Source organism: Sebastes fasciatus, chromosome 11 (genome assembly GCF_043250625.1).
Source record: "Sebastes fasciatus isolate fSebFas1 chromosome 11, fSebFas1.pri, whole genome shotgun sequence".
NCBI lineage: Eukaryota > Metazoa > Chordata > Actinopteri > Perciformes > Sebastidae > Sebastes > Sebastes fasciatus.
This window is the reverse complement of record NC_133805.1, coordinates 34,007,760-34,030,578: the sequence shown is the minus strand read 5'-3', so window position 1 is coordinate 34,030,578 and position 22,819 is coordinate 34,007,760. Positions and strand designations below refer to the sequence as shown.

At 39.8% G+C, this 22,819-nt stretch overlaps 1 protein-coding gene across 2 annotated transcripts in view; it reads right to left on the bottom strand.

Moving 5' to 3' along the window:
- The window catches only part of LOC141777773 (neuropilin-1a-like), a 114,370-nt gene that overhangs the window by 30,397 nt on the left and 61,154 nt on the right, over nucleotides 1-22,819 (bottom strand). Inside the window, exons 6-10 of one of the 2 annotated variants that reach the window (XM_074652324.1) lie at nucleotides 22,467-22,636; nucleotides 6,225-6,380; nucleotides 4,531-4,675; nucleotides 1,118-1,293; nucleotides 732-887 (exon numbers count right to left, since the gene is read on the bottom strand). In XM_074652324.1, coding sequence (XP_074508425.1) covers nucleotides 732-887; nucleotides 1,118-1,293; nucleotides 4,531-4,675; nucleotides 6,225-6,380; nucleotides 22,467-22,636 — 803 coding nt within the window. The remainder of the gene's footprint in view (nucleotides 1-731; nucleotides 888-1,117; nucleotides 1,294-4,530; nucleotides 4,676-6,224; nucleotides 6,381-22,466; nucleotides 22,637-22,819) is intronic. The other variant, XM_074652325.1, reaches the window with a different exon arrangement.

Here is a 22,819-nt window from a genome sequence, read left to right as displayed (position 1 = left end):
GATCATTAACACAAATAATATTCTTTTACCCACACCTATCTACAAGTTTAATTAACAATGTGTTTAATGAAGTTTAATGAACAGCATATGGGACGTCTGATATGCTGTGAAGGGACAACGCAAAGCCTCGGTGAATGAGTGAAAGAACAAATCAATCAGCAAGCAAGGTGATAAATAAATAAATGTTAAGGTCTGGTGCACAGACTAAATCCTTCCCCTTCACCTCTCCTCAAGGTTTTGTTGAGCGCTTCAGACAAAAGCATCCAACAAACAGCAGTCAGAATTCATACTGTATGAATAGCAGTCTATAATTTGCTAAACATTTAGTTCCAGGAGAAAATAGCAAGTTGTGTTAATGTGTTAAAATAATTAGTGGCGTTAAAACAAATTTGCGTTACCGCGTTATCACGTTAACTTTGACAGCCCTAGTAATTTTGCAATTGAATAAAATGTGATGAAATGTTTGACTGTCTGTCTGTTTTTATGGTGTCTTGTAAACCCATGAGGGTTGGGCACTTTGTGTGCATGACACGAAAATAAAGAAATCAATCAATCTCTGGACCTGGGTTGAATGTGGGCCAGATACTACCCGGGTTAATAAAGAATTCACATCCTTAAAAGAAAGACATCTCTACGGGAGAAATCTCTCTACATAAGCGTGTAAGGAAGCACCTGTGACAGCAGTCACACGCAGGTTGAACGCACGTTATGCATGAACATGTCAGACCAACCTTGGGCTTTGTGGTGTTGTCCTCCTTAACAATGGTCCACTCCTCTCCGTCCAGACTGTGTCCCACCTTGAACCTCTTCATAAAGACGTTCCTGTCGCGGTGTTTCCCTCCCTGGATCACCACGCCGCTCACCATCTTGTCCTGGCCCAGATCCACCTGTCAGGGACGAGATAACCGGTTGGTTTTGAACTTACTAACTGGCTGATTTATGACTTATTGATAAATGATTGTACAGTACACTGTTGTTCTATCTTGGTTAAATAAATGCAGCAGAAATAAAACAAAACCCTATCACACCATTCAGTATCTTGCTGACAGAATTTGATCATCTGTTTGACCAATGAACCGTACTATTCCCCATCATTAAACGTTCAAAGTTCAGTCACCTGCAGCCACTCGTTTCTGAAGGGCTGCTTGGTTTGCTGCCCGGTCCAGCCCGATCTGCCCGTCAACAAGCGGGCGTTTTCAGCCACCCAGCCCCGGTCGGCGTACGACGAGGCGCCGATCTGAGCGTCTGAGATCTGACCGGACACCATCCCCAGCATCCCTGAACAGGGGTAGTCTGTACAGACAGAGAGAGAGAGAAGGAAACAGTGGTGGATAAGAAACTTTTGAAAGGCGTACAGTGTGATAAGAAAGGCTACTGCCGTCCTTATCTTGTCACCGCTTTAGTCAGCAGTTTTAGTTGATGCCCTCTGGGCGCTGCTGCAGTGTTTAAACTCAGGAGTAAAAACACCAGAGACTCGTTCATCATCTCTGGGAGGGGGTTGTTTTAATACAGAATGATGTAGCTTTCTGTGGTTATAAGCATGTATGAGGACTGATTTCAAATGACTTAATGTTAACTTGTGGTTTCACCTGTAGCTCTACTGTCTCTACCACTAACCCTCTGAACGCAAAGCAGTTTCAGGGTGTTTTATTTGCTCCGGGCCCATTTTACTCACTGCGTCATTGTTCTTCATTGCAATATACAGTATACTGTCACGTGACTGTTGGTCTCAGGGCTGCACAATTAATTGAAATTTTATTATCAACATCAATATGACCAATAATATGAGCTAATACAATTTTCAAATTGCAGGAAGGCAAAACATTTTTTAAAGGTGAAACTTGTGTCAAAATACCATTTTAAATTAAATATTTTGGTGCTGCAGAGATGTCCTGGCCTAAATATCATTATTCTTTACAGACTTAACAAAACAGCTCTGTTTGGTACAGATCTCCACAAAAATCACACCATAATCATTTTAATACATTTCTCAATGAAAATGAGAATAAGGATGTAAAAATGATCATTCCCTCTAATATTGCAAATCAGTCAAAAGAATCGTAATTTGATATTTTTTCAAAATCGTTCAGCCCTAGTCTCAGCTGAGTTATTCATGGCTTCCCATGCGCTGGGGAGCGCAGAATTTAATGTTTTTTACATGATCTGGTTTGTACAAACGATATATCTTTGGCAAACTTTTAAATGAGACTTGTAATAAAGGGATTTTGATGAAATAGCAATGTTTTAGGTTTAAATTTGGTTGTTTTTCCTGATGGAGGCGTTCGTTGCACATGATTCGTTCAGGGACTTTAAAAATCTGACGATATGTTCTGTTTTCACAGTTTCTCGCTATAATAAATGGTGTATTTTTGGGGATTTTTTAAAAAGAAAACATGCCTTTCAAACCCGCCGGCGGGTTGTAGAGTTCAGAGGGTTTTAATACTGATATAACTGGTATGACTGCTTTACTCTATTATACTGGTTCTGGTTACTAAAGGGGGAGTCTACATGTGACCTTGAGGCTACGAGACAATCTGTTGTATAACCAGGCCACTCTGTTGTTCCAAGTATTCAAGAAATATACTGGGATAATTACCGTATAATTGAAAGACTGTTGTTGTGCTTTTTGTTTTCTCGGAATAAGAAAACTTAATTAAACTGTAAAATATGTGGACACAATGGTCTGGTCACTGAGAGCCCAAGTTAAATCCATTATCCACAACAAGCTAGATCTAATATCCGGACTCAAACAGTTGTGGTCTCAGTGTGATATTTGTATTTGACAAATGCTTCCAGAGTTGTATCTGGGGCTTAACAACAGCTCCTGAGGATGTAAATTCCTCCACAATGTGAATATACAGCTACTCCGTGTTCTTTATGGAAACCCCCCACAGTACTGTCTGTGTGTGTTCCTGTGCTTATGAGCACCAAATGTCCTCCCAGGGATAGAAAAAAATGGTTTAAATGGGCAAAAGGGAGCTTGTGTTTCCTGTATTTTATGACTTCTTTAAATTGCATGATTTGGATTAGGAGTTTGGTGTAGGAGTAAATACAGAAAATGGATTAGATTAAAGTCAAAATGAGGATGAAGTTTAAGGCTACGGGTTTTGGAGTGAATGATTTTACGTTCAGTACTTGCACACCACACACACACTTTCCCAGTTACGCCATTATATCTCCTGAATCACCTGTGTAGCACTCTACAGCCTGTTTCCTACTGCATGAGTAAGAGCCTGATCTCTACGTTATGGAGCTCTCCTACCGAGAGTAGCTTGTAGCACATCAAGGACTGAGGTTTATATAATGTTAGAGGGTGAGTAATGAGGCGGCATGATTTTCCTCCGCTCCTCAGTAATGAATAACGGTGTCCTTCTGTGGGAGTTGGCGCTGGCCTTGGAAGCGGTGATTATTTTAAATCAACAGAGAGCAGCAGGAGGTTCTCGTCCCGCAGCCAAAAAGATGCTGGTTTGATTCACGATGTGCAAAAAGTGAGAAAATGTTATTAACGGGAGAGTGTACGGTCCGAAAAAGAACAGATAAAACTCGTCAAGAAGTGTTCTTGACTGTCACTCATTTCCTTTTCACATGAGGTGTTAAAGGACCAGTGTGTAACATTTAGGGGGATCTATTGGCAGAAATGGAAGATAATATTAAGTATGTATGGTATATGTAAGTATTAAGTATGTTTTCTGCAGTGTATAATCACCTGAAAATAAGAGTTGTTGTGTTTTTGTTAGCTTAGAATGAGCCGTTCATATCTACATAGTGAGTGGGTCCTCTCCAAGGAGTCCGCCATGTTGCACCACCATGTTTCTACAGTAGCCCAGAGCGGACAACCAAACACTGTTAACTTTTCCTGCTTGGACCGGAGTCGATAACGTTACCCACTGCCGTTGCCGCCGCTCTCTTTCCCCTGCTTCACCACTCACTCTGACAACAACTGGCTCTAAAGAGGGTCATTCGCGTTTTTGCGTCGGCCATCGTAGTTCTCCAACACGCTTGGCACAGGTTTCAGTTGGTTGCAATCTCATCACCTCACTGCTAGATGCCGCCAGATTCTACACACCGGATCTTAAACATTACTTTGTCTATTCCCTTTGTAAAGATACATTCAGTGTTTGTAAAAATGCATCCCAGGGTTTAGGAGAGCGCATGTAAATCTGTATAAAATGTTTAAGAAAATTGATTTTGCATTTGTGAAAGTAAGTCAGAAGTTCAACAAAGTAATTTTGTGTTTGCAAAAGTTCACTGACCGTTAATAAAGTTCAGATTCAGGTTAAAGGAAAAGAGAAATTAAGTACTTTCACTTCATGTATTGTTTAAATTTGGACTTTACATTAAATATAATACATTTTTGAATGGAAAATGGTGAAATTTAGTCTAGGTTATTGTTTTTGGTTTACCAAAAATGAAAGATAGTGCTAGAAATATATTAACAAACAAGAGTTAATAAAAACATAAATCACTGCATCAAGAGTTGAGGAGCTGGCCTCGTATCATGTACAGTATGCGTGAGTTTGTGTAACCTACCTGAAGTTCTGCAGCCGTAGATCTCGAAGCGCATGCAGATGCCTTGCTCCCAGGACATGGGGCGGACGCGGATGTAGCGAGCCAGAGTCTGTTTGGGGAGGAAGGAGCGAGCCTCGTCCGTCGGGTTGAGGTTCCCCTGGAAGATCTGACCAGTAGAAAGAAATATTATGAATACTTTGTTACTTCTACTACTATTTCTGTTATCATTGATGCTGCTGTTACTGCGACTGAACCTAGTACAACTCTGATTAACTACTACAACAACTACTACTAGTATTATTATAATTACTAGTGCATTTACTGCAACTGAACCAGGTACAACTCTTATTAACTACTACTACTACAACTACTACTAGTACTATTATAATTACTAGTGCATTTACTGCAACTGAAACTGGTACAACTCTTATTAACTACTACTACTACAACTACTACTAGTACTACCACCACACTTTTACTAACACTGCCACTACTATTACTATTACTGCTTGTACTAACACTACTACTACTACTACCACTGCTTTTACTACCCCGTCACCACTATTACCACTATTACTACTGTCTCTACTACTACTACTTTTACTACTACTACTGTTTTACTACCCATGAAACTAATATTACTAATAGTAATATTAGTGAGAGGTAGTAAAACAGTAGTGGTAGTAAAAGTAGTAATATTATTACTACTACTTTTACTACTATTACTACTACTACTACTACTACTACTACTAGTAATAATAATAATAGTTTTACTACCACTGTCACTACTACTACAACTACTACTGTACAAACATTGCTAATTTCACAGTTACTACAATTACTACTGATGATTTTACTACCACTGCTACTGCTACTGCTACTACTGCTTAACCAACATAATCACTACTACTACTATAACTAAAACAATTACTACTACTGCTGCTGCTTTTACAACAATTGTCACTACTATTACTACTGCTTTACCCACATTGCCACTACTACTACTACTACTAAAGCAAATCTTACTACTGCTGCTATACTACTGCTCCTACTACTTACCAAAGCCACCACTACTAATACTACTACTACCTCTGGCCCAAATGTATGCTATTATGTAAATTACCTGATATACTCCATGATTAGCTATATAACGTGTTATAATCAGCTGACTGTATATAAACTGTCTTGTTGTGGTTTGAGCAGGTTTGACTCGTGACTAAAGACACTTGACCTGAACATTTTAAATAACTTGGAAGCTGTTGTGCTCCAACAGAACAAAATCAGTACATGTATTGAAACTGGCTGTTCAACATGAGGCATTGGAGCCAAATTTGGCACCCTGGATAATTCTCCAGGCTCGATTTAACAGTAGCTGAGACTTTGACATGATTCGTTTGATACTAGCATATGTACTTTTACCACGTCTGTCACTGTGACACTTAATGAGAAACTCTGGAAGCTATCAGTTTATCTGTGCACCGATGTCACTAAGACAACTTCCAGACCAGTGTTCCTCCAATGCATCCTGACTTTGATGAGACTTTCAGCGCGCTCGTTTCAGTCAAGGCTCAGATTAGGGAAGCTGCCAAATGCTGTCAGCCTTGGAAAACATTGATTCAGCCATCCACACACATCTCTCCCCGTTGATTAGGAGGCAGAGTCCTTCATTACTCATCTATATTAGATACATAAGGGTTATTATGGCTCCTCATTACCTTCTGCTTTGAGCCCTCCTTCACGGTGACCCAGTCCTCTCCGTTGGAGCTCAGGTCCACTTTGTATGAGCGAACATAGTAGTGCTTCTTGGTCTCTTTTGAGATCGCTCCCTGAGTCCCGATGGCCGTGACGAATCGGAGAAATCCCAAGTCCACCTGGATACAGGAAAAACAAGAAACAGGTCAATGGAAAAATTCAGACAGGATTGAAGGCAAGGTTCCTCAGGAGGTACTTCTGTACTTCTGGTACTTCAAATAACTCAACTAATTTGAAAAAGAAGAAATAATGATTTTATTAAAAAAATAAAAAATCCACATATTTACAGCTGTAACAGCTGAACACTACACGTCACAAATGAGAGTGCATGAAACGTAATAAGCAAGCAGAGAAGTCTAAACGGTTACCTAAAACCAATGGAGTTGAAATATTTGGCTAAAAGTTATATATAAATGGTTGAAATATATAGCTAAAAGTTATGTATAAATGCATGAAATATATAGCTAAAAGTTGTGTATAAATGGTTAAAATAAATAGCTAAAAGTTACGTATAAATGGATGAAGTATATAGCTAAAAGTTATGTATAAATGGATGAAGTATATAGCTAAAAGTTATGTATAAATGCATGAAATATATAGCTAAAAGTTCTGTATAAATGGTTAAAATAAATAGCTAAAAGTTACGTATAAATGGATGAAGTATATAGCTAAAAGTTATGTATAAATGGATGGAGTATATAGCTAAAAGTTATGTATAAATGGATGAAGTATATTGCTAGACATAACGTATAAATGGTTGAAGTGTATAATAGTAATGGAACAACCAACTTCTGCCTCTGACAAGTGGTATTAGCAAACTTGTAAATTTGACCAAACTGACTGACCAAACATTGACATCCACTTTTCCACTTTTATATAATTAATAGTGTTAAATTAATCTGAATGATAACATTATTTGTATCTATAAAAAAAAGTTGGGAACCACCGGCCTGGAGGTTAAAGAAGTGGATTTGTGATGGAAAATCCAGTTGGAGACAGTAAATGAGAAATGCTTTCCTCTTCTTACAACAAGCGCTGTCAAGAAGCCACTAAGAAAGGAAATGAAAGCCTGAAGACGCTAAAGTTTTGAATTTTTAAAGCCTGATTTAACCTCAGTCTGCTCAAGCACAAGGTTGTGTTTGTTCTAGGCAGATCTTAAAGTGTCAACGTGTATAATGGCATCAAAAAGAAAAGGAAATAAACATCTTCAGGAGTTTCTTCTTTGACGTTACAAAACATAATATAACATGAAAGTTTAATGAGTACCAACTTACACAAAAAGAGCCAAAGCATCAGCCTACAAGTAAAACACTGTCTTGCACTGTGTTTCACTTGAAGCATATGGTCTCATTAATTATACCGTGATCCGTCCACAAGTAGACAGTGAAAAATCAGAGCAGGACGCTGGAGAGATAGGCAGCCCATTTATTAAGACATCCGCCTCTCTACCACAAAACGGAGACCGTTACAGGAACATTATGCAGTCAGTATATTATTTAAAACCCTCTCTGTCATTTTAGTTTCCGTCTCGGCAACGACGTGAACACCTGAAGTGATTTCTGATTTTAAATTTACAGTTAAAAAAAGAGAAATTGTTGTGAATTCTTCTCATAAACATTTCTCAGGTCATTCCCTTCGTGCTACTCATTGACATTTCATTATCAACAAAAACAATCTTTTCCAAGAAATGGATGGAGCGTGACATTTTGATTTAGGTCATGTGTTTAATTCAGGCCCGTTGAGTCAATGATACACTGAGGTTTGAGCCTCCGGCTGCTGATCCACAAGGATGTCCACAAGAAGTCTGTTTCCTGAGATACTGAGGAGTGTGTGTGTGTGTGTGTGTAAGTGAGTGTGTGGGAACCAGCTCAGGATCAATTTTACGGTTGTCCACCCGCATCACTAATGACTAGTGTGTGACCTGTGCTGTACGTGTGTGTGTGTGTTTGTAACCCTCTAGTTTAAGAGGTCGTTTCAGACCAACAGCAGATTATGTGAGAGGAAATATATAACAACTGGATATAAAAAAAAAACTGACAGAAGTAGTGTCGGCTTAAGTCAACTGCATGGTACACTGTCTTATCTTTAGCCCTAGTTTATACTCCAGGACATGAAAAGAGTCAACTAAATTCAATTTTAGGAAATATGCAAGTTTTACCAAGAAATAAAATAGTAGATTTATCATTTTAATCTTGGTGTGTCAAGTGCAGATTGGTCCAGGTTAGCCTAGTTTAACACAAAGACTGCAAGCAGGGGGAAACTGATAGCCTAGCTCTGACAAAAGTGTATTTTATACTGTAACACATTTATAAAAAGAAGAAAAGACATTAAAGTTAGCACACAGCATCTCAGCAGCTCAGGTTCTTGAATGTAGACTAATAGTAGGAGTGTAAGAAAATATCGAAAATACTGAATATCGCGATATGTTTTGTGATACTCTGCCGATTCTCACAAACACTGTATCCTTAAATTAATGGTTTGTATGCAAAAATTAACTAAATCAATACTTTATTTAATTTGCAAAGATATGCGCCCCCTCTCAGTGTATGTGCCCTCTCAAAGTAGCTGTTATGTTGGGATGTTACTGTGACTGTAATAAATGCAAATGCAGATCCCACTTTTGTGATCAGACTTTATTCATATGGTGGTGTGCTCATTATACTATGACAGTTTTCCTAAAATTAGATTGCAATATATCACCTTGCTTACTGTATCGGCTGTGTTGAATACTTGATTCTGATTTGTCAATCACGGCGTTCTGCAGTCTGTAATTTCTCTATGACAGACCATTGCTATGTATAACAGGCTGTGGGCAGCAATGACCGGCTCGCTGTACATTATCCCTTCCTTGAAAGCCCGGTACGTCTCAAACAGATGCTAAGTATTACTTTATTGGTAAAACCAAAAACACATGGACGTTTTCTCCTAAAACAAGGCAATTAAATGTCACAACTTAAAATCTCTCTGGTGGTTGAAGGGAATTTCATAGTTTGATTGTAAGTGACTGAACGTATTGTCTTGTGTCTGAATGAGTTAGAACAACTCACCAGATATCCTAAAAATTCCACCTTATAAAACGTCCATGTGTTTTTGGTCAGAATCTGACAAAGGATTAATTGGAGGATTATTATATTTTAAATAAACTAATGTAATCATCCTTATTTCACCAGCAGTTCAAAGTAAATTCTTAATATAAGTAAGTCTTAGTGAAATTACAATGACGTTATCGTATCTCGTGGCTATACTTTCCCCATTTTCCTCATGAAATTATGATCTAAGGGCTAAATAACAGATAAAAAGACTTGTTCAGATGGCCGAGGTATTTTTATCTCGATGCCGCGAAGAAGCGTCCGGAAAGACTGTTAGAGATAAAAAAAAAAGATTCATAAAAAGATATCATCAAAGAGAGCAGTAGTGATAACAGAAAGCCTAACAGTGGTCTTTTGAAATCAGTGATTCACATATATACTGTGCACAAATGCTATAATATCTCAAATTAAGACTACTTCACCAATGTAGCTCCATAGTTATCACAGTCAGTTCCTCCAAACTGCATTAAGGCATTAAGTGGGCCCAATTAATTTTCATAACTGTGTATTAATTGAGGAGACACTCCATTTGACTTTCATTTAATTCCACTTCAACTAAACAAAATTGCTTGTTTGTTGAGTTTGGAAATTATCAGTTGCATACCAAAAATACACAGCGCTTCAGTATGTGGGATGCCTGTAATATATGGTGTGTAATTACATTACCATAGAGACGATCCCGCTGTGGTACTGTACATGGGAAGGGACCCAGAGGCCATTATTTAACTTCTCCCACTGTTGCTTTTTCAGGAAAAGAAGAAGAAAATAGCTTCCCGTGGGTTTGTGTGGGCTCTGTGACTGACGGCGAGACCCCTGGGAAACGATGTTTCGTGAGATTGTTCGTTCGGCGTTCCCAGCTGCCTTCTGATCTGAATTCCCACGAGACGCATTCCCTGAACGCAACACGCATGCACTGTACTGTATGTAACAAAGACGCAGTGTATGGTAGTTTTCGTTGTGAAATGAGATAAACAAGCTTCTAGATAATTTCATTATAGCATCAAGAGTTGAGTTAAGAAATTCAGGAAAGTGGCTTCCGGTTATTTTAGCTTGTGATCTCTTAAAATGAAGCAATGCATCGCGAGTTATGTCCTCAGTGTGGACATGTGAGCAGTTTAACAAAAGACTGACATTTCTATATTAAATTGAAGGGTTTTTAGAGGCTTTAAGAGGTGAAAGTATCACAAGAAAAAAATTTACATTTTGTGCAGCGGTAATATTTTTCTATTTTTCCTCCTTATCCTTTGAATCATCTTATGACCCCTTAGATTTACTTCGGTCCCAACCCCAGTTTGGGCAACACTGGTAAACACAGGTTTTGGAGTTAATCCCTAAGAATCAAAGGGTAAAGGCTTCTTTCTAGGGCTTCGATTTTGCACACTGACATTCAATGATCCCATACATTTCCCTATCAGAGAAGAGACAATTTCTCTATTGACACTTGCCTCAATGGATCAGAACATAATGCAGCTATAACACAGGTTCTCCTGTATAAGTGGGCAATTCTCGGAAACATGGCAAGATAAAGGTAAACACATCAGAAAATCACTCCTGGAGTCCACCGGTCGGAAGAATCCAAAGCTGAATCGATTAGCCGAGTATTTAAGATTACGTGAGCGACATAAAATGAACCTGCAACTGCTTTGATAATCCATTAATCGGTTTAGTCACTTCTCAAGAAAACCTCTCACTTTAGATGAGGACAGTAAACTGATTATCTTTGGGTTTCTCGAGTGCTGGTGAAACAAAACAATCAATTTTGAGGGCATCATCTTGGGCTTTAGGAAATTTAAAGGGCATTTAAAAAAATATTTTGCCATTTTATACACCAAACAATTAATCGAGAACACCTTTGTACTTTAGACTGATAATGGACATAATCGTTAGCAGCTCTAATGGAGTCCAAGGTTTTTTTCAACTCCTTAATTGGCAAAAATATAATACTGATGCTGACTGAATATTAATATTTTTCAGTTACATAATGATGAAATTGCTGATTTAAATTCTGGTTTAACTAAAATTAAGGCTATTGTCATACACTGTTCGTAGCTATCCCTACTAAAAGTAATTCACTGTAATTCATATACATCTCATGAAATCCATTCATATATAATTCACGTAGTCGTGAACCAGGCAGTATAAAGAGCAACAAATGCCGCGTAGAGTAGGCCGGAATGGATGGGCGGGTCCAAAAGACTGGACTTTCACCCAGGAGACCGGTGTCTGTGTTGCGTGTGAAACCAGAAGTCAACGTTGATTTATTTGTCACGGAACTTCCGTACTTAAGTAACACCACTTCTGTGGTTATTTTAACCCAAACCATGAACTTCTCCTAAACCTAACTAAGCAGTTTTGTTGCCTAAACTAACCAAGTTGATTCCTGTGAAGACGGAAGTTTATTTTGAAAAGACTGGAGCGGAAATTTACATTTTGCTGGACAATCGTAGGAAAACGCACTAAAAAAGAGGAATAACTTTTCGTAAGACATCATACGAACTGTTGTATGAAGATAAAAAAAATAAGGCTCTCTCACATTCAATAAAATATCTTCCAGATCCCTTTAAAAGCAACTTTTCCCCTTAAATGTTACAATTGTGCAGATACAGCCAAATGCATAATGCTAAGTTCACTGTCAGCAATATTTAATTGTGGAACTTTGACAGATTATCTTGTTCTTATACTAACAGCTTTTCACAGATGTACAAATGTTCAGGTGTTGTGCACAGACAATGCTCAACACGATAGTTCAACAACAATCTTCCAGAGTTTGAATAAAGAGTTGATAATGTTTCCCCAGTTTAAACAGGAAAAGCCTCGGCTCTGACAGCAATCCACCGGCCAGTCGTTGCAGTTGTTATATGTTTTCTGTAGCGGCCGGTCAAAGCTCCATTCTCCAGACTTCCTCTATCAAATGACTAAGGCTAATTGCTCTCCCATCTTACTCAACACTTGGCAGTGCCCACATTAATGCCACAGAAAACAGTCACACTTAGAGCTTCTTAATGAAGGGAACAAAATGCAGGAAGGGGGACATAATTCAGTCAAGTGTGGCTAAATGAGAATGAACAAAAAAACCAAAAAAAAAAGGCTACTTCCTGCCAAAACAGGATACTGCCTTAGCAGTGATAGTAAAAGAAAAAGCCCCAATTACTCAATTCTCATCTGAGGTTTCAGTGTTTACTGAAGAAATTGCTGCACTCTGGGGATGCAGTGGATTGCAAGTTTTCACTACATGCACACATTTTTCTTTTACTGACAAAATGTTCTGGTATACTTTGGTGCTCACTGAAGAAATTACCTTAAAAACATGTTGGAAAACCATCTTTTTGCGTGTTTACAGAATTATATTAGCTAAATAATCAGACTCAATTGCAATTTCGTTTCACTTCATTCATGACATTGCGTTGCTGTTAGCTGATTTCTTGTTGGGAAAAGGGGGTTACTTTGTTTTGTTTTGCCCTAACCAATTGGTAAAGAGTGACGTATCTGCCCCGCCAGTATCATTTTCAGTTGACAGTTGATTCTATCGGTGCAATTAATGTGATGAATAAATATGTTGATTTAAAGCTACTACTAGGAACTTAAATTTTGTGCTGATTTTGACGGTCCCTGTGGACAAAAGCAGTAGTGTTTCCGAGCACCAGACTCCCTTTAGAAAACCTCTTATTTTACTGCAGCAGGGTCTGACAGTCTTTCCCGCTCAGTCCTGGGTCTGGTTCTCCCGTGATTCCCTTTCCACCAGCCGGCCCAGCAACACGGCCTGGACCTCCAGCAGCGGGATGTCGCTGTTGGCTCCCTGCCGCCGGGCGCAGAGCTCTGGACCAGAGCCAGAGCTCCGACTGCAGGTCGAAGGCGGCAGTGAAGCCGGATCTGGGTCTGTCCACGGTGAGCCGGTCGCTGCCGGAGGCCCCGCTAGATTCTGAGCTGAAGGAGTTTCTGGTGGACCTGCATTATTTAGTCTGATTTTGCATGGAATCGATGACAAGCATTAAGAATAACGACATAGAAATAGCCAATCTTCTCTCTGATGGTCTCGTTTGCTTATGTAGGTCATATAGAGGCATCAGTAGATTGAGACTGTTTCATAACCAGTTAAAAGTTCCTCACAGTAACTTTAAGTAGAGAGGTATTATTTCTGTTATTTGACTTGTACATTTGCATTGGTATTTTCCACGTTTTTCACCATTTGTCTGTTGCTATTTTTCATGGATGGATGAAAGAAACTAAGATGTCATCCTCATTCTTAATCCCACACACTATGGGCACTATTTGGTCAATTATTTCTCCAATTAGAGGAAACAGCCATCAGGGAGCACAACAGCCAACATATTTGAATCAGGGATCATGCATCTGTTTGGTGACTTTTATACTGTTGCAGCTCATTGCTGAATTTCAAAATGACACCTTTCTATTAATAAGAAAGTAGGACCTCTTTTTCTAATTTCTGCTTTTTGCAGTCTTGAGGCTTTAATCCCAAACAAAAAATACAACAAACTAATTAGACAACCCTGTCTCCTAAAATGTACAGACGTAGGCAAAGTTGTTGGTAACGTTCCGTTAAAGAGAGAAAAACCCACAATGGTCACTGAAATAACTTGAAACTGACAAAAGTAATAATAAATAAAAATTCACTGAAAATTAACTAATGAAAATCAGATATTGTTTTTGAATTATGGTTCAGCAGAATCATTTAAACAAACAAACTAATGAAACTGGCCTATACAAAAATGATGGTACTCTTAACTTAATATTTTGTTGCACAACCTTTTGAGGCAATCACTGCAATCAAGTGATTTCTGTAACTCTCAATGAGACTTCTGCACCTGTCGACAGGTATGTTGGCCCACTCCTCGTGAGCAAACTGCTCCAGCTGTCTCAGGTTTGAAGGGTGCCTTCTCCGAATGCATGTTTCAGCTCCTTCCACAGATGTTCAATAGGATTTAGATCCGGGCTCATAGAAGGCCACTTCAGAATAGTCCAATGTTTTGTTCTTAGCCATTCTTGGGTGTTTTTACCTGTGTTTTGGGTCATTATCCTGTTTGAGGACCCATGACCTGCAACTGAGACCAAGCTTTCTGACACTGGGCAGCACATTTCGCTCCAGAATGCCTTGATAGTCTTGAGATTTCATTGCACCCTGCACAGATTCAAGACACCCTGTGCCAGATGCAACAAAGCAGCCCCATAACATAACCGAGCCTCCTCCATGTTTCACATTAGGTACAGTGTTCTTTTCTTTGGATGCTTCATTTTTGCGTCTGTGAACATAGAGCTGATGTGACTTGCCAAAAAGCTCCAGTTTTGTCTCATCTGTCCAAAGGACATTCTCCCAGAAGCTTTGTGGCTTGTCAATATGCATTTTGGAAAATTCCAGTCTCGCTTTTTTATGATTTGGTGTCCTCCTGGGTCGTCTTCCATTAAGTCCACTTTGGCTCAAACAGTGACGGATGGTGCAATCTGACACTGATGTACCTTGACCTTGGAGTTCACCTCTAATATCTTTGGAAGTTGTTCTGGGCTCTTTGGTTACCATTCGTATTATCCGTCTCTTCAATATGTCATCAATTTTCCCCTTGCGGCCACGTCCAGGGAGGTAGGCTACAGTCCCATGGACCTTAAACTTCTGAATAATATGTGCAGCTGTAGTCACAGGAACGTCAAGCTGCTTGGAGATGGTCTTATAGCCTTTACCTTTAACATAAAGGTCTATAATGTTCTTTCTGATCTCCTGAGACAACTCTCTCCTTAGCTTTCTGTGGTCCATGTTCAGTGTGGTACACACCATGATGCCAAACAGCACAGTGACTACTTTTCACCCTTTAAATAGACAGACTGACTGATTACAAGTTTGAAGATACCTGTGATGCTAATTACAGGACACACCTTAGTTTAATATGTCCCTATGGTCACATTATTTTACATCTTTTCTAGGGGTACCATCATTTTTGTCCTGGCCAGTTTCATTAGTTTGTTTTTTAAAATGATTCTGTTGAACCACAATTCAAAAACAATATCTGATTTTCATTAGTTCATTTTCAGTAAATTTTTATTTATTATTACTTTTGTCAGTTTCAAGTTATTTCAGTGACCATTGTGGGTTTTTCTCTCTTTAACGGAACGTTACCAACAACTTTGCCTACGTCTGTACATGAATGCACAGCTAATTAAAGAGCTAAAACATGCTGGAAAGAAATCACATAGTATTGTTATTGTTTGGAACTTTTACATAGTTGTGTATCTGCTGAGTGACTTTTAGAACCACTGGGCTCATAAAACCTCATTAGAAACTTTCTACATGACACCTTGGCATTGATGAAAAGAAGTCATTTTCTTCTCATTTCTGAAATACTTTCTTTTAGTAGCCTCGAGGTTTCTATCCAAAATGAACATCAGACTAATTAGATCTACTTGGTTCTGGGGCTTTATGTTCTTTGATGAATGACATAACTCTCATTTCATCACCTTTTTTTTTTGTCTCTGCTCACTCATTGCGTAAGAAATTAGATTTATGATTAGCACAACGCAAAGACACTTGACTTCTTTCACCACAGCCACCAATGTGCTTAAACCAAACTCCGACAAGGCCTCACATGTAGGCTATGACTCCATGTTAGTCTGATTTGTGTTGAGGTTTTATCTCAGCTATTGACATTTCCTGGGTTTGGAAGTTCACTGAGGCATTCCTCCAGAGGTCCGCTCTGGATAACAAGAGCCTTTAATGCTCTCTGGAGGATCTTTTGTCTTTCAGTCCCCCCCCCCCCCCCCCCCGTTCCGGCTACGACAACAAACCTCGCTCACATGAGGCCCAAATGTGTTCTGCAGATGCACGTCGCTGAGCTCTTCCTGGTGGCGTCAGTCAAACAGATCCTGAAGACAAACGGCAGGGCATCTATAAATACCTGAAGTCAGGAGGGGAAGGAAGCCTTTCCTTTGGCATCATTCTATTCAATTATAAGTCAATATCCTTGTAAAGGTGCACCTACTGGCCATTTTAGAGCCACATTCATACAAATGAGGCTTGAATGCAGCGACGAGAGTAACAGATCATTCCTGATTTTTAAAGAATCCTACTTGTGCATGTTTTAGATGGAGTCAGGTTGCTTGAAACATGTGGATCTGTACTTTTATAACTGTAATTCAAGATTACTGTGAGGAACTTTAAACTCGTTATGAAACTGTCTCACTGTAGTTTTGATGCTTTATATGACCTACATAAGCAAACAAGACCATCAGCAAGAATATTGGCTATTTTCATGTAGTTATTCTATCAGAAATCAGATGAAACAACGGCACGCAGGTTCACCAGAAACTTCTTCAGCTCAGACTCCGGCAGACAGACCGGCGAGAGGTGGAGAGCTCCGCTGGCAGCCAACACCGACACCATACTGCTGGAGGCCCAGGCCGTATTGCTGGGCCCTCTGGAGGGAAGGGAGGCACGGGACAACCACAACCAGCACTGCATGGGGAAGACTATCAGACTCTGCTGCAGTAAAATTAGATGTTTTCTAAAGGGACCCTGGTGCTCTGAAACACTACCTCTTTGGTCCACAGGGACCGCCAAAATAAGCACAAAATCAAAGTTCCTTGTAATAATTTCCACATTAAAAGTTACATTTAAAGCTAATTTTACGTTGTACAACTTTCTCCTTTGAATAATTTATTGCTATACAAGTAAAACTTGCATATTGCTTCTCGAGTATTACAGTTAATTCCTCTCGTCAATCTCCCAAAATGTGGTTTACAGATACGGAGGTTTTCCATTTCCAGCATGCTGATGAGATGAGTCACTACAGTGCAAAATATGATTACAGATATATAATAAAGCTAGATAATGAGCTCACTGTTTGCCGCAATCCAAAATTGCCACTGGGTAACATCACCCCCGGAAACATTATGAATGGTAACCTGAAAATAGTATCAATAAAATATAAATGCCTCTGAATGAATAATAGAGGTATTTGCAGTGGAGGATGCGGGCCTGCAAGAATTAACAAAGTCATAATTTTCTTCTCAAGTAAGATGAATGGAAAGCCGTAAGGCATACCCCGCTGTGCGGAGTTGGCCACGCACCACACTTAATCAAATAAAATGGAAAATTCTCTTCACAAAAACCACCAGTCATAACTCAAACGCCTCACAGAGTCGGGGGGCGAGCAACAGCATTGGTTCTGAGGCTATAAATCACTGTGGCAGGGGGATGGTCTGCTGTTTCTTCAGGAGGGACTGAAAGATTCACTTGAACAACAGCGGAACACACACACACACGTATAGAAATCTGTCCACACACACACACACAACAAAATGGACCCGGTACAGCTTCTATAGCCTCAGGCATGATGAGAGAGAGCGAGTGCAAATCTCATGACTGGTGATCTGAAGGAGGAGTGTCGCCACCTCCTTCAGTATCTACAGTCAGTATGTCCGTATGGAAAACACTGAGAGCTGGTCGGAGGCCGACAGCAGGGAGGCACAGTGTTGCTGAGGTACATCCATGCTCAGCTAACTCTACCAGGTGTTTTACCTCTACATTCTTTACATATCACGAGAAATGGGCACGTCATACTTTAATCAAAAGTATCCAAAGACTTGGTAGGTTTTTATTTCAGGCCTCAAAACATGAAAAAAAAAAAGAAAAATTTGAAAGCATCTGTACCGTACGTTGGTACAGTCTGAACACAAAGGTGGACTGGAACATGTCAATGAGTCACGTAAACTTACGGCTGCTTACGTTACTGCTTACACTATGGCAGCCCGTTCTCATTCCCACCGCTCTGTCACGGCCGTTGCCGTGTGTTACCGCCGCACACGGCACTCTTTAGCACTGGTATGAAATGCACAGGGCATTCATTCATTAACTGCAATGTGAACCCATCTGCGGCATCAGTAAAAAGAGACACACAGGGCGGGTAAGAAGGGAGGTGGATGGGTTCAACAAACACAAAGCTTTCATCCAGGAGACCGCTGTTCGTGTCCCCCGCATCACATTACAATCAGCTGTTCGTGTCCCGTGTTCACAACGTTCAGAGTCATTTTCACTGTACAAATGCAGTAGTTTTAAGCCCAACCATGATGTTCTTTCCTAAACCTACCTTTAGTGGTTTTGATGCCGAAAATAAAGTGACGCCAAGGGGCGCGACGCCAAGGAGCAGTATGAGACGAGTTGGAATGAGAACGTATTGGCGATGGTTGATTTCAGTTTTGTCTCCTAAAAATTACGTTTCCATATAACAAAACAGCATTGTGAATTATGTTTCAAGGGAAACATTTTGTCGCAGATTACGTTTTTTTTCGACGTATCACAAATCCGATTGAAATGATAGTCCGTGGAGCTGGTGGATGGGTCGACAGTAACGGACTTTCGCCCAGGAGACTGGTGTTTGTGTCCCGTGTGAAACTAAAAGTCAACGTTCAATATTTTAATTATGATGTTTCATTTAATAAACATAATCAAGTCGTTTTGTTACGTTTTTTGTTGTGTTTTGTGTCAATTTTGTAGTCATTTTAAGCCAAACCATGATTTTCTTTTTTTACTAAACCTAACTAAGTGGTTTGTTGCGTTTTTTTTTTTTTTTTTTTAATTTACAACGTTAATCACATTTTTAGTTTAAAAGTGTTTAAAAGTGTTTAAAAGTGCGACCGTAGTCCAGGAGACATTTAAATTTCCCTCGAAACGTTGTATGGGAATGTAATTTTAGTGGAGACAGGTTTGTCAATCTAGTAAACAATGTTTGCTTTGCTCTAAGCTGCCAGTAAAATTATTAAAAAGCTTGTCCATAGCATGAAAAAGTGGATGGCATCAAACCAAAATTAAGATGCGTTGATTATAAGCAAAAATGTTTGTAGGGATATTTTAGGAAAGTATCTAAATGATCCATATGTAAATCTATGCCTATATCAACATATAATAGGGAAACTGGGTTTTGATTTGTTCATAGAGAAGTCTCTGTACTGAGTCAAATAATGAAACATTTCAGAAGGCATTGCTGGTAAATGGAATCAACTGTTGTAGATTGAACAGTACATGCTTTAAGCTTATTGGATTCAGTCTCTCTCCATACAGTATATAAACCCATTAACCTTAATGAAAACACTGTGCTTCATATATCATGACGTCCCAGAGGGCTCAGCTGTGGCCCGGTAGCTAAAAGAAGTCCCCAGACAGACAATAGAGAGCCACTACTACTAATCCGGCACCGAGGCCACCTTCCTGTCTACTTCCTGTTGTAACCCCCACAGGAAGGAAGTGGGGTCCGTTCTTACTGCGAGGGGTATTGTGAGTCTTCCTCTATGAGGACAATGGGACAGTCCTGGACTCCAGCCGCACCTTATAGGTCTATCTGAGGGCGACGGGGGGATCTCACCTAGAGTTTTCTTTGGTCCAAACCATATTAGGAAAAGCACATGCTTCCCAGGACTCTGAAAGTAGCTAAAGTTTTGGTGACCTGTCATCCTGTCAGGTCTGATCATTTTAGAAAAATCCAAACTAATCAGATTCTGTCATTTTAGCTAAACATGATGGACTGCACTCTTCTTCAGGTTTGTTAAGAGAAACAGTTTAACTTTGTTCATGTGTGCCAAAGATTTTCAGCTTATCTTTAAGACCAAAAAGGCGTATAAATGCCCCGATAATGCACAAGGCGTTCAGCGTGCAAAATGTACGCCTTTCTTGATTTCCATGTGTCATTTCTACACCATGTATTCTGTACTGACTGCAATGTAAACGCTTCCATGTATAAATGCTAAGGTAAGAGATGTAGCTATTATAAAAAGCAACAGAGACCACTTATGGTGGGCTGGTGAGGAGGTGGATGGGTCCAACAATCACCGGACTTTTAACCAGGAGACCAGTGTTTTGTCACCTGGTAGAGTGGGCACCCTAGTAGCTCATCTGGTAGAGCAGGTGCTCCATGCCTAAGGCTGAGTCCTTATCGCAGTGACTCGTGGCCCTTTGCTGCATGTCATCCTCTCTCTCTCTCCCCCTTTCACCACTGTCACTGTCACTATCTAATAAAGACAAAACACAAAAAATAATCTTTAAGTTACATTAGTGGAGTTTGCCACATGACGATTGTAAAATGTTTTTATTGATGTTTGTGACGTGTTTTCCGTAGTTGTGTTACGTTGTTTCCGTACGTGTTTTACTTAGTTTCCGTACTTACTTTAAGCCCAACCATGACTTTTTTTTTACCCTAACTAAGTGGTTTTCTTGCCTAAACTACGGACGTTTGTGTGGCGTACAAATGACACGCGAAAAGGCTAAAATGCGTACTCGTGACGCGCGGAATGTCCGTGTAATGCAGTGGTATTTATACGCCTTCCTGTGAGACCGGGTTCTGCTGTACAAAAGCCAAGACACAGGACCTACATATTTAGTCCAAATTGAGTTCAGACCTGAAGCTGAATTTCTGACATCATATAAAAAGTGATCATGCCATACAGAAATGTATAATTTATGTATAAGTACTACAAAAACAGAGCAAAATAAAACCAAAACACATCACAGTAACTGCACTATGCCACAGAGACAGCCAACGAGACAGCTAATGCAAAAGAAGTGAAAGTAGCCGGAGAGAAAGCCACAGGCTAGTGTTAGCTAAAGCTAAATTTAACCCTGTCATCTTGATAACTCTGTTTCTTAACAAACATAACTACATGAGGCCGTAGCTAAATCTACTCATGGAGCTAAAGATTCCATGAGACTCTTTGCAATTCATGCAACTGTTTGCATTTAATCCAACACCACACTGTACATCTAATATGCAGAAAACAGTGGTGTATGTCTTATTAAACATTTGGAGAGCAAAATCTATTGCTGATCTAGTATAGCCTATGAACAAGAGACAAGAAAAAACACTATATCTGCATATCGGAAACAATTTATATAGCCATAAACCTTACGATAGATGCAGTTACAAATTACATTGTATCCTAGCTGAAGTTAGCTTCCAATTCGCAACTTCCGATTCAGCGGTTAAGGGGAAAATGATGGGAAACTTAATTTATATACCTGAGCGACCGATCCTTTTTTTATTATTATTGTGAAAGCTTTAATCTATTTGTGGAAATACAAAAAAGGGAAATTTCACTGCTTTTTTCATTAGACCAGGTCCAAAATCTGGACTACATTATCCCAGAGAAGCCAGAGACACTTATTCTTGTCCAGATATGACTAGGTCTAGCTATAGTGGTTTTTGATCTGGACCTGATCCAATGTGGTCTAGATGTGAAAAAAACAAACAGTGAAATTCCCTTTTTTGTATTATATACCTGAAGGCCACCGTAGTTCTCGATACGCTTGCGAAACCGCGGTAACGTGAGCCACAGAGTGCAAAACCGTGCTACCGCCAGCCGCCGTTTGACTTCCGTTGCTCCTAAAGTAGTGTTATTATGGTGAGGACAGCCTCTGAGCGAGGTGAACAGCGTTACCACGTTTTGGCACTTGGCGGTCTTAAATTGCAGTCTTGGACAGGGAGGAGTGAGCGGAGGGTTACTCAGTTGGTTACAATCTGCAACCACACCACTAGATGCCGCCAAATCCTACACACTGTCCCTTTAAATGCAGCTTGAAACAGAAACAGTTCGTTGAGTCCCTAATTTGTACAGAGCCCAACAAAACTTAGGATCCAACTTCTCTGCACTTCTTCCTTCTCAAACCCGTACAGCAGTTAGTTTAGCGAACTGAAAATCCAATAAGATATCGAATATGTTTAAAGAAATGAAACAAAGAGCTGCTCTATTTCCACATTCAGTGATTGCAGGCCGCTTCGTCAGATTTCACAATGAAGACAAGAGATGTGAACTGTGCTGGGGAGGCAGATGTCAATAAATAATGCATGTTGGCTTATTTTCTTTACCCACTCTGTGTCCCTGTAACATGCAGAGAAAGTGGTACAAATGAGTGAACAATATTCAGACCAGATGTGAGCAAGATCTCAGCGGTACAGTCAAGTTCAAACTGGGGAACACCGTTTCTCCATGAATGAGCAAACGTACATTCTGAGATCAGACTCTAAAACGAGGACCACTGTGACATCATTTCAGTCACAAGAATTTCAAGAATAAAGAAAACAACACTACAAGTAACAATCCCTTGCATCGTAAGCAAACGTTACTGACCTGTATCCACTCCCTGACGGTATCATCTGAAGGCGTCCAGCCGTTCTCCTGGTAGTTGAGACGCGAGCGTTCGGGGGACCAGTTGGGGTTATACTGGGACGAAGCGCTGATCTGCTCTGAGGAAATTTCCCCCGACTCCATGCCCATCGGCTCCATACAGGCAAAATCTGCTGAAGACAGAAAAACTCCATTAACAAGAGTTCAACAAGAGTCCTACATGTTTGGTTTCTTTTACTCACTTTTTGCAGACCAATAGTCTCTGATGTGGAAAGATGGGTTAAAAAAGATATCATCTATTTCTACCTATTTTATTGTATTCATCTTTTTGTATTGATAGTTAGTAGGGTTAGGTG